The sequence below is a fragment of the Candoia aspera genome, chromosome 17 (assembly GCF_035149785.1).
Source record: "Candoia aspera isolate rCanAsp1 chromosome 17, rCanAsp1.hap2, whole genome shotgun sequence".
Classification (NCBI taxonomy): domain Eukaryota; kingdom Metazoa; phylum Chordata; class Lepidosauria; order Squamata; family Boidae; genus Candoia; species Candoia aspera.
Window position 1 is genome coordinate 7,022,012 of NC_086169.1, and position 20,351 is coordinate 7,042,362.

Consider the following 20,351-nt stretch of genomic DNA (forward strand, 5'->3'; position numbering starts at 1 on the left):
GGATATTTCAGGAAGCAGGTGTATGCCAAAGTAAAACTGAGGAATATGTTTGGCATGCAGGAAGGTTGCTCTGGCATCAAATGCTTTTAAATGTGATGCATCCAAAAGGTCTGTCGCATTAAACAGGAACGATACCCCTATCCCAAGTCAGGAGCAGTGGGGGGGAGAGGTTTCAGCATGCTCTCTCTGAAAGTAACCCAGAGCTGAAAAAAACTCCTGGCATTCGGGCACCTTTGCTGTCACCCACTAGTTCTTGATCCCTGGCCTGCCGCTGAGGACAAAACCTAGGCTGTTCAGAAAGAGCCTTGGCTAAACCCCAGTGCTCAGATTTGCGAGTTTCAGGCTGTTGAACTGTGTGTGTGTTCCTGTGTGTGTCAGCCAGCTGAGCTTTCCCCTTTCATGTTTGCCCGGGCTCAGCACACACACACATACACACACACACACACCCCTCTGCCATTTAGAGCAGCCCAACCTGTTTTTATGTAAATGTCTCTGGGCCTCCCTTTTCCCCTCCCTCCCTGGGAGGGGGCAAGCAAACTCCCTTTGAAGTACTGCAGTTGTACCAAGGTGCTGCTGGATTGCTTCCCTTTTTCTTCCTGCTACCTGGGCCCAGCTGCGGTTGGCTTGGCAGTTGGCTTGGCAGCCCTCGGCCGAGAAGTGGGAAGAGGCCTGTATCCGTGCTCCCGGTGGGGGGGTGGAGTACCTGGGCCGCAAGATGTACCAGACCGAGACAGATTTGACGGAGGTGATCCAGGGTCCTTCTCCACCCCCTGAGCTTTCCCCTGCAGCCTTTATCAACGCCGTGCAGTACGCTAACGTGCTGGAGGGCAGGTTCAAACAACTTCAAGGTAGGGAACTGCAGGTTTGTGGGGAGTGGGAAGAATGGGGGTGCCTTGAGACTCGTAGGTTGCCAGTGAGGATCCTCCCCCCCCCCTTCACTTAAATCTCCCTTCCCTCTGCCTAAGTGGCAGGTTTAGGAAAACCTTAATCCCTAAGAGGTGCTGTCAGGAATTAGCCCAACACACGTGCTGGATTTGCAAAACTGTGTGGCTTGGATTTTTTGAGGCCATGTCTGGCTTGGGGTGGCTGGGGCGCTGTCCCCCACTTCTGAAGGATCTAATAGCAGTAGGACACTGGCTGTGGCAAAAGGGCTGGACAAGAACCCAGATAGGTGGAAGGGTGAGTCACAGCTACTCATCTCTGTATCCAGGTTTGCTGGGCCTTACATTAACCCTGATTCAGTGAGAAGCAGTGTGGAGGGAAGCATCATCTTGAACCCCCTTCCTCTGCCTGCATTCACACAACCACTCTTACCTCCCCTCCTCCCCATTCCCCCTCATCCAGCATCTTTTAGAAACGTTGGGCTGTGGGATTGATGGGATATGCGGCCCCAACACATCCATTTAAGGAAAGCTGACCAGTTTCAAATTTGCCCCCCTCCCACTTGTCATCCACAGTTTCCAAGTCTGTTACTGGTGTTTGCAGAGATGAGACTTGGACTGACCTTGAACGTACAGTAAACAGGAAAACACAGATATGCTCTAAGAACAGGAAAGGCAGCACTGAGGACAGCCCCAGGAGAAAATATGTTTAAAAACTCTCCTTTGGTGCAGGAAAATTAGCAACCTATTTCTGGGGAATATATTCCAAGGTCTGGGTGCCACTGCGAAGAGCCTTGTGTTACTTTGGTGGTACCCCTGCCTTCTCCAAAAAGAGGATGGGGCTATGGCCCTGGACTGCAGCTTGACTTCTGCCAAAGTCAGCTGCGTCTTTTCCCCAGGTAGTTAAGAGGCAGCATAAAGACAGGGCTTTTCAAAGTTTTGACAACTCCAGTCTGTTTCAGGAAAGGGGGCTGGGCAGTATTTTATCTGTCCCAGAAGCCCAAAACCGAGCCCTCTAAAATGAAATCCCCTTTGCCCCCACCCCTGATCTCACGCTCTGAACTTTCCTCCCATCCAGATGCTTTTTATGATGGGGATAGAGGGGGCCTGATAATAGCCGTGGGGTTTTATGGCAAGGGAGGAGGTGTTTATGCTCCTGCAGCCTAGTCTGTTGTATCTCAGAGGCTGGGGATTAAGCATCGGGTGATTCTGCGGTGGGGTGGGAATGAAGGTGTCTTTGTGGTGGGAGGGAAGGGAGAAAGCGTCGCCTTGCTTTGGAGTCTTGCTTGGGTTTTGCGTAGTGGGGGTGCCAGTCCCTTGGGCAAATCTCCCATTGCTCGAGTGGGCAGCTGAGTTAAATTGCTCTCTATTTGGGGGTGTCAGGACCTAATCCTGGAACAGGCAGACCAAATTCTAACAAAGGGACTGCTTCCCAGTATGTACGAAGAGTCTTGTGCGTGAGAGAGAGAGAGATTTATAAGTTTCGCAAATAGGAGCTGGTGCTTTCATACCTAAAGTGTTGGCTTCCGTTGGTGGTTACACCTGGGTACAGAGGGGCACATTTATCCATGCAGCGAGGCCAGAAGGTCATTGAACTGCAAAGGGAGCAGTGGCCCTCTGGCAGATATTAAATGTACACAAAATAAGAACCAGCAGTTGTTCCCATTCAGAGCATAATCCCTAACTTCCCCACGCTGCTGTCTGGTGGGAAAGGACCCCCCAGTTCTGGCTAAGCTCGAAATGAATAGAATAAAATTTGCTGATCTACTCTAGTTCAGCCTTTTCCTGCCTTTTATGTGGGGGCCTGGCTTCTGACTGACAGCATCAAGAGAAGGGTGTTTTTGGCCCGGCTGTCTGAGCATTGCTACATCTTCCGTCTGATATGATGTCTTTTGTGCCAGAGGGTAAACACGGGGCATGTCCAAGGTTAAATAGGTAGAGGCTCCGATGAAATGTACCCAAATGATCAGCTTCTGCAGTAATTCCACTTAAAGGTCACACTGTATGTTACTTACTGGCACGCAACCGAACTTCTGATTTTTTTTATTTAGGCTAGAATAAGTCCGTGGGATCTTGATCCCCATAATTGGACAAAGCATTAGATTAAAATGGGCTTGGGTGTAAAGTTTATAGGAACTCATGTGTGGTCTAGCATGTTGTGAGAATCAGGACATACTGTTAAGCTGTGATATTGTTTATTTGATTGGGCGTACCATGCTATGTAAGCAGAGTGACTCTGTTTTATTAATTTGGCTTTAGGGCTAAGTGTGTTGTGTGAGCCTGGTTCATATTAATTTAGAGACTATCACACCTTTCCCACCTCCTCTGCTACCACCCTATGGGGAATTAGAAGAGTATTAATTCCTGCAAAGGGGGGGGGTTCATTTTATTACTTACTAGTGCACATTTGTGTCAGCGCATGTGGTCGGGAGCCAAAATATCCAGGTGTGGATGAACAGGGAGTAAGATTTAAGCCCTTTCATCCCACATTGGGTGATCCAAATCATGATCCAACAACTTCTTTCTTTTTATTTTGGAAAAAAAAATACTTTGCCACCCTTCAAAACAAGTTTTTCCAGTATATAAAAAGGCAGCACCCTGTATAACTGACCTAAAGGCTGGGTTCACACAACATGTTAAACCTAAATCTGGGCTAACAAAACCCGGTAGCCATCCTCGACCAGATTCACCGTTTCTAAACAAAGAAACCATCGTCTGGCTTCAGAGGATGGCCTGGTTCCCATCGTAGGATAAAACAAAGACTGAGTTTCCATAACCTGCTGAACCATCCAGACTCTACTGCAGCCTAACCGAGTGTGACAAGTGAATCCTGGGGACAAAATTTGCAAGGCAGGTGCTTGTTACAGGCTCTGAATTGTCGGTGCAAAGGGTTTTTAAGAAGAGGGAACAGTCTGTTTTTTTTTAATTACGAATTTTATTAAGTTTGAAGAGAAAGATAAAAGCTACGAAAAAACAAAAAACTACCCAAAAAAGAGAAGAAAAACTAAAAGGGTGTGAAAACACAAAAGGAAATTTTTTCACAACATTACAGAAAGATCTGACTTCCGACGTTTAACAGTGGGGATATACAAAAATTTTCCATAATCAGTCTCTTACCCTGCATTAAACCAAAATCACATTATTTCTATAAATCATTCCCCTTTAGCACATTATAAAAAACACTAAGTACAGTTGCTCCCTCCCCTTATATCAAAATAAAGAAAAAAAATCATATAGATCTCCTAAACAACCCCCCCCAAATAACACTTATTTAATTATTCCCTTCCTACTACTATTCTATACATTTCTGTCTACTGTAATAAAAGTCAAACTGAAAGGAAGAGGGAGCATTCTGGAAGAGAGGAGGTACCTCCGTCAACTCCTGAATTTGAGAGAGAAAAGGCACCCTCCGATTTGGGTCGCAGAACACCAGAGATGTTTAACCTCTTTTTTACAGCTCTGGCGTCAGGCCTGCCTCTCTTCCAGACTGTTGGCTAATCTGAGTAGTGCCGGGCAGAAGGTCCCTTTTGGCTCTCTGGCCAGTTGGGTCCAGGTCAGGGCAAATGACCTTTCCTTCCCCTTCCCTACAAAGCACTTGGATGCGGAGACGGGCTTCTCCTTTCAGCCCAGCCCAGCCCTGCCCGGACATGTCCCGGTGACTCAACCTAAAAGGCGAGCTGAGCCCTCGGCCCCACCGTGCGGTTGACTCTGCCCGCACCTTGGATGCGCACGATGGGCTGAGGCAGAGGCTCAGCATCTGCTCGAGCTGCAGGGCAAACGCCAGCTGTGTGGAAGGCCATAAAACGCAGGCTTTGTGGGCAACAGTAATAAATTGACAGGATTGCCTTCACCCCCAGCCCCAGCCTAATGGGGGGCTCCTTTTGCAAGGGTGGAGGGACTCTTGCCTGGAGTACCGTGGGAGGAGAATGCTGCAGAGCATGTGCAGAGTGCCAGTTCTCCCAGGTTTGGGTTGGGTGGTCAAAAGCCAGGTGTTTCGACCCTTGCTTGCTTGGCTGCTAGTCTTGAACTTGGAGAAGACTCAAGTGATCTGCCTCTGCTCTTCAGGCATGAGGCTGGCCAGCTCCACTCTCATGCTATCCTGATATGCTGGGCACCACTGGAGTTGTAGTCCACCAAATCTGGAGGGCGGTTTGCTCCTCTCTGGTAGAGTAAGTGTCTTGTCCCTGTTCTTTCTTTTCCCTGTACAGGTAATCCTCACTTAACAACCATTCATTTAATGACAGTTTGGACTTACGACAGTGCTGAAAAGACGAACTTCTGACCAGACCTCACACTTACGGCTGTCATAGCATCCCTGCAGTCACATGATCACGATTTGGGCACTTGGCAATTGGTTCACATTTATGATGGTTGAAGCATCTTGTGGTCACGTGATCACCCATTTTCAACCTTCCTGGCTGGTTTCTGGCAAGCAAAATCAATGGGCAGCCATGTGATTCACATAACAACCACATGGTTCACTTAACGCCCACAGCGATTTGCTTAACACCTGCCGCAAAAAGGCCGTAAAATCAGGTTCGATTCCCTTAATGACTGCTTCACTTAGCAACCAAAATTCCAGTCCCAATTGGGGTCATTAAGTGAGGACTACCTGTACTATAATAACACTAACATTGTATTTAGCAACTTGGGGCACTGCAGGTTCCTTTCTTATATTTTGCCTTCCTTTTTCAGGGGAAAAAGTGTTCCTGAGTAGTATAACCTGCTGGGCGGATTTTTAAAATGTAATTATAGAGCCTGTCCATCAATAAAGTGGTAACAGATGCGGGAGGGATATATATCCAAATTGGTAAAATACAGTCACTCCCTCTGTTTCCACTGTTTTAGAGATGAGGGCCGCTGCGTTAAGTAGCCAAAACCTCCTGTCTCCGTGCAAGGGGGAAAAACTGGCAGGCTCAGAGAAACTCCATGGCTGTGGATAAGTAATTCCCAGCAGCCCTAGCCAGTAGTGAGGGATGCTGGGCGTTGTAGTTCGGCGGCATTCGGAGGGCCTCACCTCGTATATCTGCATGGAGGTCCCATTCCCCAAAAGCAGCCCATTGTAGAATGGGCATCCATAGCCCTGGCTGGCTATGGGGGAAAGAGGACCAGTAACCAAATATCCCGAGTTGGAGGGTTTCACTCAGCAATCGTTTGTTGCCAACTTCACCTGTAAAAATTAATATTCAGCCTCTGTATAGCCCTTTCAGGTGTTCAAAGCATGTCCTTTGTATTAGTGATGCATCATCATGAGGACGAACCATATCCGGCAAGAGAAGGAAGGGAGGGAGGGGGGGGGGGAGGAAGGAATTTATCAATCAATCAAATTTGTCACCGCCCATCTCCTCCCACTGGGGGGACTCTGGGCGGTTTACAACAATATAATCCCAAAAACAATAAATATATAATATAATTCCAATATGAAATACTCTATAAAACAATTTAAAACAATTTACTCCCCCTGTTGCAGATTGGGTGAGAGGTGGGGGCTGAGGGCAGAGTGACTTGCCCAAAGCCATCTGGTAAGTCATGGCAGTGTGGTGATTCACATTGGGGACTGTCTTAGTTATTTTGTTTAGGCTCAGCAATAAAATTCAGAGCAAAGTACTGTAGGTAAAAGAGGTCTGTACCATCCCCTGGGACAGCGAGCATTGGTATTGCCTGGCACCTAACAAATGGGAAAAATATGTGGCATCTTGGAGGATAACGCAGAAGGTTTCTTTGATAAGCTATAGACTGCCGTGGCCACTGAACCATACTGCCCATCAACCAGTAAACGTGATTTACTTATTTGACCTTCTAACCCATTCATTGATGCTGGTAGGTTTGTATATTATCCAGGTGCCAGCGGAGGAGGCTTTCTGAGAAACTGGAAAGAACACATAAGCAAACAAAGACATATGGTACCCTGTTAATGGGAAAAGCCATTTTTAATATTTGCTTTTCCATCCCCTGTTCAATAACCTGCCATGAATGAGCAACTTGGTCAGTGTGCACACTGCTCAGTTGTTTCACTTTAGAACAGTGTTTCCCAACCTTGGCAACTTCAAGACGTGTGGACGTCAACTCCCAGAATTCCCCAGCCAGCCTTGCTGGCTGGGGAATTCTGGGAGTTGACGTCCACACGTCTTGAAGTTGCCAAGGTTGGGAAACACTGCTTAAGAATTTACTGCCGGTAGAAGTAACTAAACCTCTAATTTTAGCTTGTTTAGTATTAGGCGCAAAATGGGTACCTAAAGCTTCTGGCTCTCCTTGCAAACCAGGCTTTGAAGTCAGGGTGAGTTTGGCCCTGCCTTGCTGTCAGGAATCCTGGTTTAGAGAGGATGCAAAATAGACCACAGACGTAGGCAGTATAACATCCAAGCTGACTATTCATCATTTACAACAGTACTTCTTAAACACTGGAGAACTGTTGCATTTTTTAAAAAGAAATACTTCCAGGGAATTCACTAGCCAAGACATACTGTCTTCATGATTGAAAAGGATATTGGCAGACCTCTTCTTGAATGTCATCTTGAAACCACAGGGGGAAAATCATCATTAGAGGAACTTTAAAATGACAGCGCATTTCAACATTCACTGCAACCAAGACCCAAATACTAAAGTAGACTGAACATTACATGAATTCTGCAGCTTGCTTTAATAAACCTCCCTCCAGGCTTTGATGAATCATATGCAAGCTCATGAACCTGATTAAGATCTATAATAGCTGTATAAAATGGAAGGGAAAGTAAACAGTATTATTAAAGCTTGCTTTAGTTCAATTTTAAAAGACACAGTGGTAGGAGTTCTCATTAAAAAAAAACATTGGTTATTGTTTAAGAAGCATAGTTTCCAGATACCATCCAAGTTGGAACTAAGGTACCTGATCTCATTTGGGCTTTATATCCTTTCTAATGTTAGTACGATTTCAACCAAATTTCTTTTTTCTTTTCCTCCTCCTCAATTTTTATGAACAATGATAAATTAGGGTTTGTGACTGCAACCAAGTTCCTTTTCAACAATCATACTAGGTCTTTATATAAACATTGATTGATTGATTGCCTGCTTTTCATTTAGGGGCAAAAGGTGTCATAGTGCAACAGCCTCTGGATCACATGACACCTTTCCAAAACAGTTTTTCTTGGCTTATAGCATTTCATAACTATTATTTAAAGCTTTTCAAAATGAAAACAGTGATTTAAAAAGGCACGGCATGTGAACAGTAAAAGCATAGATGGCAACCATGAGTGGTGATGAAACTATCTTGCAATATAAAAATTAAAACATGATTATAATTAATGCCATGATTAGAGAATGCACCCATTTTAATTAAGAAAAACATTATTTAATTCATACAAGGGCTGGCAGCCTTGCCTTCTCCTGTCACCTTTGAACAGGTGCTGGCTGCATGTTGTTGTCTCCTGGTCAATCCCTTTTTAAAAAAATTACCCCTCCTTTAAATATATTCAGATAAATGAAGCCACTTTCTTCTGACCCCAATTCAGTGGTGGCTGCCACTTATTCAGGCTCCATGGCCTTCCCCCCCCCCTCTTCATCATCTTTGTCTAATGATATCTCCCCTCTGCCCAAGCTAAAAGGGAGACCACAGCATTCAGCTCTTTCTCATTGTATGATAGTCCTCACTTAATGACCACAATTGGGACTGGCATTTTGGTCACTAAGTGATGCAGTCGTTAAACAAATCCGACCAGATTTTATGACCATTTTTGTGGGGGGTTGTTCAGTGAATGACCCTGGTTGTTAAGTGAATTACATGGTTGTTAAGTGAACCACATGGTTGTTAAGCGAATCATGCGGTTCCCCATTGACTTGTTTGTCGGAAGCTGGATGGGAAGTTTGAAAATAGCAATCGTGCGACCACGGGACACTGTGATGGTCATAAATGCATCATGGTTGCCAAATGCCCAAAATGTGGTCACATGACTGTGGGGAAGTGGCGATGGTCGTAAGTCTGAGGTCAGGTCGCATGTTGGGTTTTAGCGCCATTGTAAGTCTGAACCATCGCTAAACAAATGGTCGTTAAGTGAGGACTACCTGTATTCTTGTTGCTGCTTGCATGCTTGGAGGGGTGAACAAGCTGTGACAGCAAGGAGGCAAAGCCTTGGGGACAGGGAAACGTGGGAGGGAAATAGGATCAGCAGTACATCCTCTAGATAGCCACGCACCAGAACTCGGTGAGAGCAGTAGCAGTATGTTTTATGATGTGTTTATAACTAAGCACAGTAGAGACATTGGATTAAAAAAAACAATGACATTAAAGAATTGCCTTCCCAATTCTGCTGTAGCAAGAGATCCAAATATTGGGGATTGTGTTGGCAGATCCAGTTGGACGGATCTTTCTCATCTGTTCATCCCTAGAAACCAAGAGTTTTGGGCGTAGCAGGCCTTAATGGAACCAGAAAGGCGCTGGGGATCAGTTCAAGCTGCTTTCCTCTCTGCTCTTGTCTGATCTCCAGCCGAGAAAAATCTTTTCCAACACTTGCTTCCTGTTAAATGAATTGAGAATCTGGGAATTGGGGGTGCTGGGGATCCCCTGGTAATAGGGAGCCCAACTTTGGCTACATTTGATGAAATATTTTCCCCCTTGTTTCATCTTGTTTCATCTATGTTTATTGTTTTCAATGGTTTTTAACCGGTTTTGTAGAATGTTTTTAATCGTTGGTTTTCCTGTACGCCACCCAGCGTCACTTTGTGTGAGATGGGTGGCCATATAAATTTGACAAATAAATAAAAATAAATCAGATGTGGGGCCTTCTGTATGAAGAGCAACAGTAAACCACACCACTGAATCCGAATCGGAGAGGATAGCTCTGGGGAAATCAGTCTTGAAAATATGCCTGGTGGGCAAAGAATACATTTTTAATTTTGTTAACAACAACCCGTCTCCCCGTGCTCACATGTTAAGCTGCGCTTTTAGTTCCATGCAAGACTATCCACAGAGGAATCAAAAAGTCAAGATTGTGGCTGTAACGATGTAACTGAAGTTCCGTTCCTTTTTTACACGTGCTGCATATACAGAACACATAATAAAGCTTCAGGTTTTTGATTGCGGCGTTGCAGCCTCCCTCTTGACGGTTTTGAACCCCCTGTGGATGCCCCTGGTTCCTTCTCAACGGCTGCATGTGCATTTTTTAAAAAACCGTTTTGCTGATGCTTCCTTTGGGGCAAGTGAAACATTTTCAGCCCTTCTGTGATGTCACAGCAACTTAGCCAATGGCGGCAGAGGAGGCTTTGTGTAATTTTTGATTGTGGCTGTGGGTCCTCTTGCTCAGAACACTTGCTTGCTCTTGCAGATGAACGAGAAGCCGTGCAGAAGAAGACCTTCACCAAATGGGTCAACTCTCACCTGGCCCGGGTCACGTGCCGCATCAGCGATCTGTACAGCGACCTGCGAGACGGGCGGATGCTCCTGCGCCTTCTGGAAGTGCTGTCCGGGGAGCAACTGGTGAGTGACCAAAATAAGCTGGGAGGAGATGAAGCAGCCACCTCCCAGGATTGAAAAAAAAGTCATCTGCATTTGATGCTTCAGTAAATTGAACACACAAACAAAAAAAATCTAACATTCCCTTGGTTTTTTTTTTTTCCTTTTCTGGAGGAGGACACGTTTTATGGGTGCAATGTCCCATGCGCTCATCAGTCTGTCTTTAAAGGCATTTAAACCACCAAGCATGGAATTTCTTTGTTTCCATCTGTTCATTTTAGTATTGCTTGTTAGTTTCCTTTTCAATGAAATCCCCACTCATGGACGTCCCCATTTAGTTCAGCCGTGTCCTGTCTGTCTCCTTCAGCCATCTAAAACCAGGTGTCCAATTCAGGAATAACACTTAAATGCAGCTGCTTCTTCAGTAAAGCCTCTTTTCCGGCTGAAAGCTGTTGTGGGGATTGGGTCTTCCACATCTTCCAGGCTCTATAGCATTTTTATTTTATTTGTTTGTTTATTTATCCTTCCTTCTTGTTCTGGTAGCCAGCCAGAAATTTGGTTGAAAGTCCTACAGCTTTCCTCACCCAGGGAAAGTGAAGACGGTTGCGAAGGATGGCCAGAATTCCAGGCAAAATTATGAGGAGATTTTCAGCTCTGGGGAGAGAAGTCTGACTCCAGTCAGGGGGATGGTTATTTTTGCCTGTCAATTCCTCCTTCTCCAAGGATACTCCAAGTTGTAGGGTTAGGCAGAATGCCAACCATCCGTTCCGCCTCGGCCTTTTGGTTGTAGACATTGCAACTTTGCAGGCTGAGATGCGTCTGCCTTGAAGCCAAATGGCTAAATATTATGGGAACTGTGAGCATGAATCTAAAGTAGGATCCAGTGGTTCAGTTGTATGGAGAGAGAAATTTTTTAAAAAAAAATTATCTCTGGTCAGTTATGTTTCCAGGTCTGGGTCGAGATAAAAGTAAACGAAAGACGTCTTTTTTCGGCATGCCTTCTAGATCAGCCTTTCTCAACTTTTTGACCCTGGAGGAGCCCTTGAAATATTTTTCAGGCCTCGGGGAGCCCCTGCCCATTCAGGCTCCAATATAGGCGGGAAATCACAAAATTATTATATTTGTTTCATGGGTACGCCTGTATATATGCACGAACAGTGTTCTTAAACTAAAAATAAAGAAGGAAACTTACCTCTCAATGTGAAGTTGCCCGAATTTGAAATAATTTTTTAAATACATCGTGATCTCCTAGGGAACCTCTAGGGACCTCTCGTGGAACCCAAGGGTTCCATGCAACCCTGGTTGAGAAACCCTGGGCTAGATCTCCTCAAGTGTAGTGCTTTAGAGTCAATGTAGTGTGGTGGTTGAGATGCTGGACTTCAATGAGGTTTACATCCCATTCCAACCCCTTGTCGCCTCTTCAAAGCGTGGGAGGAAGCTTCTTGGAGCTTTCATTCCTTCTTGAAGATTTCTCAGTGTTAGGAGAGAGTGAAGCCAACTCCTACCGTGGAGATAGATGAATCCGGTTAATGGGCATTTGCCGTGTGAACATACTTCCCAGTGTTCTGAGCTGGTGGCTTCTTGCAGACATACGTGACAATGAAGGGTGGATCTTTGGAAAGCAAAGGGACTCTCTAGGCAGGGCTTGTTAGAAAGGTCTTCCCTTGATCTTATTATCAGATAAGATTATTTTACCTGATAATCCCAGGCACTGGCGAAATTTCCAAGGCCTCAAAGCGGGCGTGCCCACGAAACCCAACCCGTGCGAGGCACAAATGTGTCTGGATTATTTCTGGCTGTACCTTGGATGGAAAGGTGGCATAATTGTTCTTTGCTAAGAAAATAACAGGTGATGGAGTGAGCTGGAAATGTGGAGTCCGTGGTGCTCGCTGAGCCTTGTTGTTTCCTTGCAGACGTCTCATTGCCAGGCTAGGCAACATCTTCAGTGCCAGATGTACAGGTGGGAGGAGGCAGCTGAAGATGTTGGCAACTGAAGATGTTGCCTAGTCTGGCAACGAAACGTCTGCAAGGAAACAACAAGGCTCAAGAGAGCGCCACGGACTCCCCAGTTCAACCCTGAGCTACGAATACTCGCTTCGATTGGATCTGGAAATGGTCAGCAGGAAGCCACCCTTTCCCCATCTGTGGCGGGACATCTACCAGCTCAAAAAGTGCCATGCTGGTTAGGAATCCTGGGAGTTGGCTGTTCCAACGTGCCCAGCTGAGGCCGGGCTTAGAAAAGGCTAGGCGGGTTTCCTCCTCGTCGGTTGCCACATCTCTCTCATCTTCTCGAAGCCAGCCTCAGACACCACCCACCTGGGTGGGAAAGCCAAACATCTGTTTCCCAGAACCCCGTGCGGTGGCTCTTTTTGCAGCCAGGAGGGGAACAGCCTGTTCCAGCCCGAGCAAGGCAGAATTTCCAGTTTCCCTCTTGGCAGGCAGCGACCTACACCCTGCCTGGCAGCTTGGCAGGTTTCAGTAGGGTCCTCTCTGACTGCGTTGGGTCCACTTTCCTTGTTGGCGGGCTGGCATGCAAAACGGACCCGGCGAAGGCAGTATACACGCCATTCCTTCGTTTCATTTATTTACAGTTTCCGTGGGCGTTTATTTCCCTTTGTTTGCTGGTGTTTGGCTCGCTCTCACCTGAATCAAAGAGATTCGAGGAGCCGTCAAAATCTGGGTTTTTCTCCGGGCATGAGGGTCAGGATGTTAGAGAAGCCCAACAGACGTGTGTTTGCATGGTGAGCTTGCTGCGCAGCGCCTTATTCGGTCGCCTTAAACTATAACTTCTGTTTTGGTTATAGGGATTTTACCTGGTTTTTCTTTCATGTGAGCCCGTTCGTTAATTGCCTGGAGTTATGTACTTAAGACAGGTGGCCATTTAAATATATGTATTTGCTTAGAAAATACACTCCGCTGAAATGATTTGAGTTGCCTTGGAAACATGCTGAAAGGCATCGAATGAAGAAAGGAGATCACTGATGTGAGAGATGACACCTCCCAGCACCTTTAAAACTAGAAACAGTTGGCCTCATTTGATGGCTGATCTCTTTAGATGTGAACGTCCCTTATCCTGTACTAGACACTTAAATTATTCTCTCTCCTTCCTCTAAGAAAAGATTTGCAGACCATGTACTCTCTCTCTCTCTCTCTATATATATATATATATATGAATGAATATTTCTTTTTGTGGACCAGACTCTACCATATATGTACTTGCATTCCCCAGGAATGGGGTCTGCTGCAATGCCTATTTACAGGTAGTCCTCACTTAACAACCGCAATGGGGACCAGAATTTCAGTAGCTAAATGAAGGGGTCATTAAGTGAATTTCAACTGATTTTACGACCCTTTTTAAGCGAATCACTGTGGATGTTAAGCGAACCACATGGTTGTTAAGTGAACCATGTGGTTCCCCGTTGATTTTGCTTGCTGGAAGCTAGCCGGGACAGTCGAAAATGGAGATCACGTGACCATGGGACGTTGCTATGGTCATAAATGTGAACCTGTTGCCAAGCACTCAAATCATGACCACTAGGACGCTGCGACGGTCATAAGTATGAGAACTGGTCATAAGTTGTTTTTTCAACACTGTTGTAAGTCTGAACTGTCACTAAATGAATGGTTGTTAAGTGAGGACTACTTAACCATAGCTATATGCTTAAAACTGCAAGATGGAACGGTTACATATTTCTTCGGGCAGGGACTTGTTCTTGGGGCATTAAATAACTAAAGTTAATAGTTATTTGGACATATCTTTGAACAGATGGGGGCATTGGAACACAGAGTAATTTTATGGGCACTCTCACAAAATGGCTGCCACGTACCAGAATGCAACGTTTCCCCCTTCAGAAAGCTCCCTTGTACATACCCCTTTCTATTTTTTGTCTGTTTAGAGGCAGGTGGGAATTAAACATTCAGCTGCAACCCCACCCCCCTCATTTTTATTTTCTAAGAAACTTGTGGGAGTTTGCTCCTTTGCTTAGCAGCGTGTCAGCTTCCTCTTTTTAAAAATGATTATTTTTAAGGAAACAGCCCCAATGGAAGGAAAGCACAGAGGGTGATATCTGTGAGCACATTGGAGCTTCACATGCCATCTTGGGAAACTTAGTGATAATGATTGCATGCAATGTATCTTTTTCATAAATGCCGGAGCCCATATTCCTCTTGCTATTCCGCACTTCAGCCACTCAGGGTTGGGGTGGGTGAAGGACTGGAGTGGTTGCCAGGGGCTGTACTGCTAGAAAGGACTGGGGTAAAGTGGGCAGAATTGCCTAATTATTCCCTTACTAGGGAAGGGAATAAGGGGATAAGGATTATTGCAACCCTCATCCAGGCCTTCCCAATATTCCATTTTGGGGGAAACCAGTGATCCTCAGGGGAAGCTTTTTGGTGAAGGTGCCTAGGCTTTCCCTTGTATTAATGTGAAATTATGCAATTCTGCAGTACAGATGTGGTTAACCAATCTTGGTTAATAGTTCAACTGATCACCAAAGGAGATCAGGAATTCCAAGGAGGTGAGCCAGCAGCTGTCTTGCAACCTACCTGGTTTCCGTGTTTGTTGATGTCTGTCAAGTCCGCAGCTAGCCCCTGAAACACAATGGAAAGGCAGAAGAGAATTCCCTTTCTCCGTCCTTGAACCCATTTACTAGGAAGTCGATTTTTTAAATCAGCCAGTAAAGGCCCTCCTTTATAAAATTGGTTGGCCTCAAATAAAAGAATTTTGTGGCTAGTGTGTGAATATAGTTGTCCCTCCTGTTAACAGCCTAAAGAATTTCTTTGCAGGTAAGGTGTAACGATTGATGGTGGCTTCTTTGCAAAGCTGGCTTAATCTTTCCCTTGCCTTTATACCTGGTTTAAACAGCAGACATTTGTTTGGAAAGTAGGCTTTGCTTGTACAGCATGTAGTTCTGCCTTGAGCAGAAAAGATTGGCCAAAAGCAAGCCATCAAACTGGGTGACAGTGATGTACAAAGTGCTTACAAATTGCTAGGTAGTGTGCAAGATTAAGAAAGGCTCCAACCCAAGGATCAAGCGGCAGGTGCAAAGCACATTAGGTAAGAAACGAAGTATGGAGTGGAGTTGAGAACACTCTTTGGGTTGTTTTTTTTTTTTAATCGCATGGCATAGGAGTTTGGTGTTCATGCTGCTGTTTCTTGCTGGGAAATCCTTGTGAGGTCCAGCAGCCAGATGTGTAGACTATTTAGCCGTGACAAGTCACGTTGCCCAGGTTGCGCCATGAGGAGGCTGGTCTACGTTGCACCGAGTTGGGCTGAGAGAGGGGGACTGGCCCAAGGTCACCCAGCTGGCTTTGGTGCCTAAGGCGGGGCTAGAACTCTCCTACCACACCTGATTGGCTCTTGGGCTGAGAGAGAGGGACTGGCCCAAGGTCACCCAGCCGGCTTTCATGCCTAAGGCGGGACTAGAACTCTCCGTCTCCTGGTTCCTAGCCCAGCACCTTAGCCACTAGACCAAACTGGCTCTCACCCTTTGGGGTGAGAACATGGATGACAGCATCTTAAGAATTTTGGTAAAGCAGAGCAATGGTCCAGGTGGAATCCTGTTTCAACTAGGTTTACCACAGCGTTTAGAAAACTAAAAACAAAAAAAAAACAATAGCCCCAAACACCACAGTTCGTTCCCACTTGCTGCTTCCCTGTTTCTTCCCTGTTGTAATACGTAATTGCCTTCATGAAGAACAATGGCTGACGTCCGTGAACGTGTGGGAGCCTTTTTAAAGACTTCTGAGCCAGACTGGGAAGTGGAAAAAAACCAGAAAGCAGTAGCAAAACCCCTTTGGCCTCATTGTCAAGAAGACTAAACGGGCGTGCGCTTGAAATCGGACAGGGGTCAAGCTTAGCTTAAAGGAGATTTTAAACCATGGCCATTGCCGCATCTGGTGGCTGTGAGCTCCCCGGCTAACTGCAGAAAGACGTCTTTCTTTTTGAATGTCCTGAATGGCTGTCGGATGAAGTAAGGACACCCAGCAAAGCCATCTAGCTTCTGGAAGACTTTGAATCTCAATTCCCTGAGTGCTTGAAATGTCTCCTCTTCCCATGTGCCTTTACTCCCTGTAGAATTTTATAACTCTAAACTTGGTAGTAGATGATGGTGATAGAGACCAGGCTTGTAACTTCAATGCCTGGAAGGGCTACATGCCAACAGCAGGTGGGGCCATCCCTGTTCCCCTCCCAAATTCCATTTACACACACTTTCCATGCACCCCTTGCTCACATACATATTGGTGATTTTTGTGCAATGCACCGGCAGTGGGGTGAAAACCTAGTGGCTGTATTCCTGCAATACAGCAATGCTTGGCTAGTCTTCTTTTTTTTTTTTGTCAGTGTAGGGCTTAGCGGGTTATGTAAAGCCAATCCATTGGAATACTTTGTACTTCAGTAGAAAGTGAGGATCAGTAAAATAGATCGATCCTGTAACTGTGTTAATTAAGCCTTGTGCTTTGTTATCCTAGATTTAAGATTTGTTGTGTTGGGTGAATTCAACTGGTAAGTGGAAAGCCAGTTTGGTCTAGTGGTTAAGGTGCTGGGCTAGAAACCAGGAGTCTGGGAGTTCTAGTCCCACCTTAGGCATGAAAGCCGGCAGGTGACCTTGGGCCTGTCGCTCTCTCTCAGCCCAACTTGGTGCAACATAGACCAGCCTCCTCATGGCGCACCCCGGGCAACGTGACTTGTCACGGCTAAATAGTCTACACATCTGGCTGCTGGACCTCACAAGGATTTCCCAGCAAGAAAAAGCAGCATGAACACCGAAACTGCTATGCCATACAATTAAAAAAAAAAAACAGGTAGTGCCAACTGAAGGTCTCAATGCCTTGTAGTGGAAGCCCCCTTCCACCACCACCACCCCACCCGGTCATGGATAGGGATGAGTGGAGATTTGGGTCTATTATTTCAAGGTGGCTCCATTCCCCTCTTGGAAAACCCCAAGGCAGATACGGGTTCTTAGCCAGGAGAAGTGGCTTCAGGAAAGGACCCCAAGAGAGGCCCTAGCAGGCCGAATTTAGCCTGTGGATTGAAGCTTCCTGGCTGTAGTGGGTGAGGCATAAACTAGATTCACTCAACCCTCTAAGGCACCGTGTGATAGTTCAGTTTTGGCTTTGCCTGTGGTGCGAACCCAGTCTTTCATTACTTATTCCCCAAACTTTACTTAATGTGTGCCTTAATTCCATATGCGAACCCCATCTGATGCACAGAGGAGGTGGCTCAAAATCGAATTTGCTGGCTTTTTAGGAGGAGCAATCATTCCTGAAGCTGAAGAGGAATCGTTCTTGCAGCCTTCCATGACAGCATCTCCCCTACAAATCCCACTTTGGTTTCCCATCTTTCATGTACACTTCCTGGGTGGGATGCATTCATGGAAGTCTCACCCAGGGCATATTCTAAACTGGCCATCTGTTTATCCTCTTGTTTTGCATTTTTTATCAGGGTGTTTTAACAGTAAACAGAGCGGCGACCCTTTCTGTCTTGCAATCTCCTGCCTCAAACAGGGAGCTTTGGGGAGCGGGGGGACCAATTCCAGAGGACTTCCCATTTGTAAGCCTCTGCCTTGTTCTACTTGGCCTGCTTTCTCCCCCCCCCCCTCCCCGCCGTGCAAAAATTCTGGCAAGGAGGGAAACATGGAACAACTCACACCTTAGCCTGTTTAGGTATCAGGTGCCACTGCACAAACGAATCTAATGGCCTTAAATGCAGGATGATGATGGTGATGATTTAATGGCTGGAAATAAAATATCAATATTGAACTGACAGGAGAAGGCTGAATTTTTGCAAGCTGTGGCAATCCTGTGAGATGTGGACTGTTTTTTAAAAAATTTAGTAAATTTTTCTACCTGGCGAGGGGGGCCTGCCAGTGTGTTTTTAAAGGCTGGGATAGCCGGACGGTATTTTCCTATTGGTTGTGCTACCAATTGGAAGCGCTCAAAAAAGAGTTAAGAAGCCCAAAGCTGGGTGGACGGTTGCCGTACCCATTTGATTCCATTGGAGGCCATGCAGAAAGGAGAAGATCAGAGCAGTTGGGGATTACCGCCTTCCCTATTTAGCTTCCAGAAGATGAAATTCACGGTTTCCTTCCCTTGACATTTTTAAGCAAACCAAGATGTTGCAAGCACATTTGTGGAAGGTGGTGGAACCTCTTTCCACAGTCTCCAGAGACCAAGCCCACGCACGTCTCTTCCCAACTCACCACATTTGCGTGGGAACGGCCCACTTTCCATCCACTTCCTGCTCCATTCCATTCAACTGTGTGTCTTTGGTTTGCAAACGGGGAAGGAATTCTTCTGCTGGGAGGGCTTGTCCTATCCACCCCTCCCTTGGGGCTTTTAAACCTCAGTGACAGGCAAGCCAAACTCTTCCGGCAGCTCTGTCTGGGCTCTACTGTAAGGAAGAAGGCGGTGCGGCGGCCAGTTAAACCGGCTTCCTGGCTGGTGCAACCCGGCTGGATTGCAAAGCGGTATTCGGAAGTAGGGAATGGGTCAAAGAGGAGGGCCGGTGGACTCAGGCGCTTACCTGTGCGTAGGGAAGAAAGAAAAATCTCCTGCAAAAGGAGAAAAGAAACAAACAACCGTCTGTGGTGGCCTGATGAGAATAGGCCTCAGTGGGCAAAACTCAGCCCCTTCTGTTCATTTCCCCCCCCCCCTCTCTTTAACAGCAGGAAGGGAAGGGAAATGCACAGAGACAAAATGTCTAGGGAAGCACTTTGGAGCTCCAAGGGATGCCTGCCTGCCTGCCTTGTTTGCACAATACATCAACTCCTCCTTGACCCAGTTAAGCTTGTCCTGCGAAGAGGCCTGGATGTCTTAATCAGTATGCAAAATACTGTCTCATGCCTCTTTTGTGAATGGCTGTGGCCTGAAGTTCTCACTCTATGTACTAATTTATAATGTTATTGCTTATATGCCACTCAGACTCACAACTGGCGCTGGGCAGCTTCCGTCCCTGACTTCAGCGGTAGGACTGCAGCAATGAGCAGCAATACGGTACAATTAATTAGGGGCCAGCCTGTTACGGTCAGAAGTTACGTATATCGAACCCCCATGAGATAATGCTTCGTGCGTCTTATAAAGTGAAGTGTGATACCGTCATTAGTCTTTCGGGTGCTGCAGGATTGGGGCTGATCACTGCTGGATTCACACAATATCGTGAACGGATCGAAATGGGTTAGGCTTGCCAGGATAATAGTAGCTAAGATTAGTGTGTTGCGCAAAGGCAACAGCTGACTGGCCTTGTTAAGCAAGTTGTGGGAATACTGTCTTCGTTTTTGCTAGAAAAGGCTGGCATGGCTATCCCTCTAGGACAGCGTTTCTCAACCTCAGCAGCTTTAAGATGTGTGGGCTTCAACTCCCAGAATTCCCCAGCCAGCCATGCTGGCTGGGGAATTCTGGGAGTTGAGGCCCACACATCTTAAAGCTGCTGAGGTTGAGAAACACTGCTCTAGGAATTCTTGACTTGGAAGAGACTTTCCCAGGAATATAAACAAGCTCAGTGGAATACAGAAGGCTTTCGGCCTGTGCTCAGGGGAAATTATAGCCTGCTTTTTCTTCTCTTCAGCCCAAACCCACCAAGGGCCGGATGAGGATACACTGCCTGGAGAATGTCGACAAAGCCCTCCAGTTTCTAAAGGAGCAGCGTGTCCACTTGGAAAACATGGGCTCCCACGATATTGTAGATGGCAACCACCGACTCACGCTGGGCCTCATCTGGACAATCATCCTCCGTTTCCAGGTATGTTTTCCAGACTCTTCCCCCTTCACTGCTTTCTCCTCCTACGGCTGCCGTGCCGCTGTGGACATAGTGCAGTGAGAATAGAAACCAAAGAGCGAAACAGAGATTCTTTTTCCGCTTCCATTTCAAAATCAAGTTTCTAGTCCTTATGATGGAGGAATAGTTAAATGATCAGGGTGTGTTGAGCAGATGAGAAAAATGACTAAGGGGAAATAGTTTTGAAATATCTGAAGGGAGTGGATTGATTTTCTGTTGCTCCAGAAGGCAGGAGCCAGCTCAGTTTTAACCGTGAGTTAAAACAACAAGG

General features: G+C 46.2%; 1 protein-coding gene across 1 annotated transcript in view; it reads left to right on the plus strand.

The window, feature by feature from the left end:
• Positions 1-576: 576 nt before the first annotated feature.
• SPTBN2 (spectrin beta, non-erythrocytic 2) overlaps positions 577-20,351 on the plus strand; it is a 66,932-nt gene continuing 47,157 nt past the window's right edge. Inside the window, 3 exon segments of the mRNA XM_063316839.1 lie at positions 577-848; positions 10,178-10,329; positions 19,871-20,044. Coding sequence (XP_063172909.1) covers positions 716-848; positions 10,178-10,329; positions 19,871-20,044 — 459 coding nt within the window. The 5' untranslated portion in view covers positions 577-715.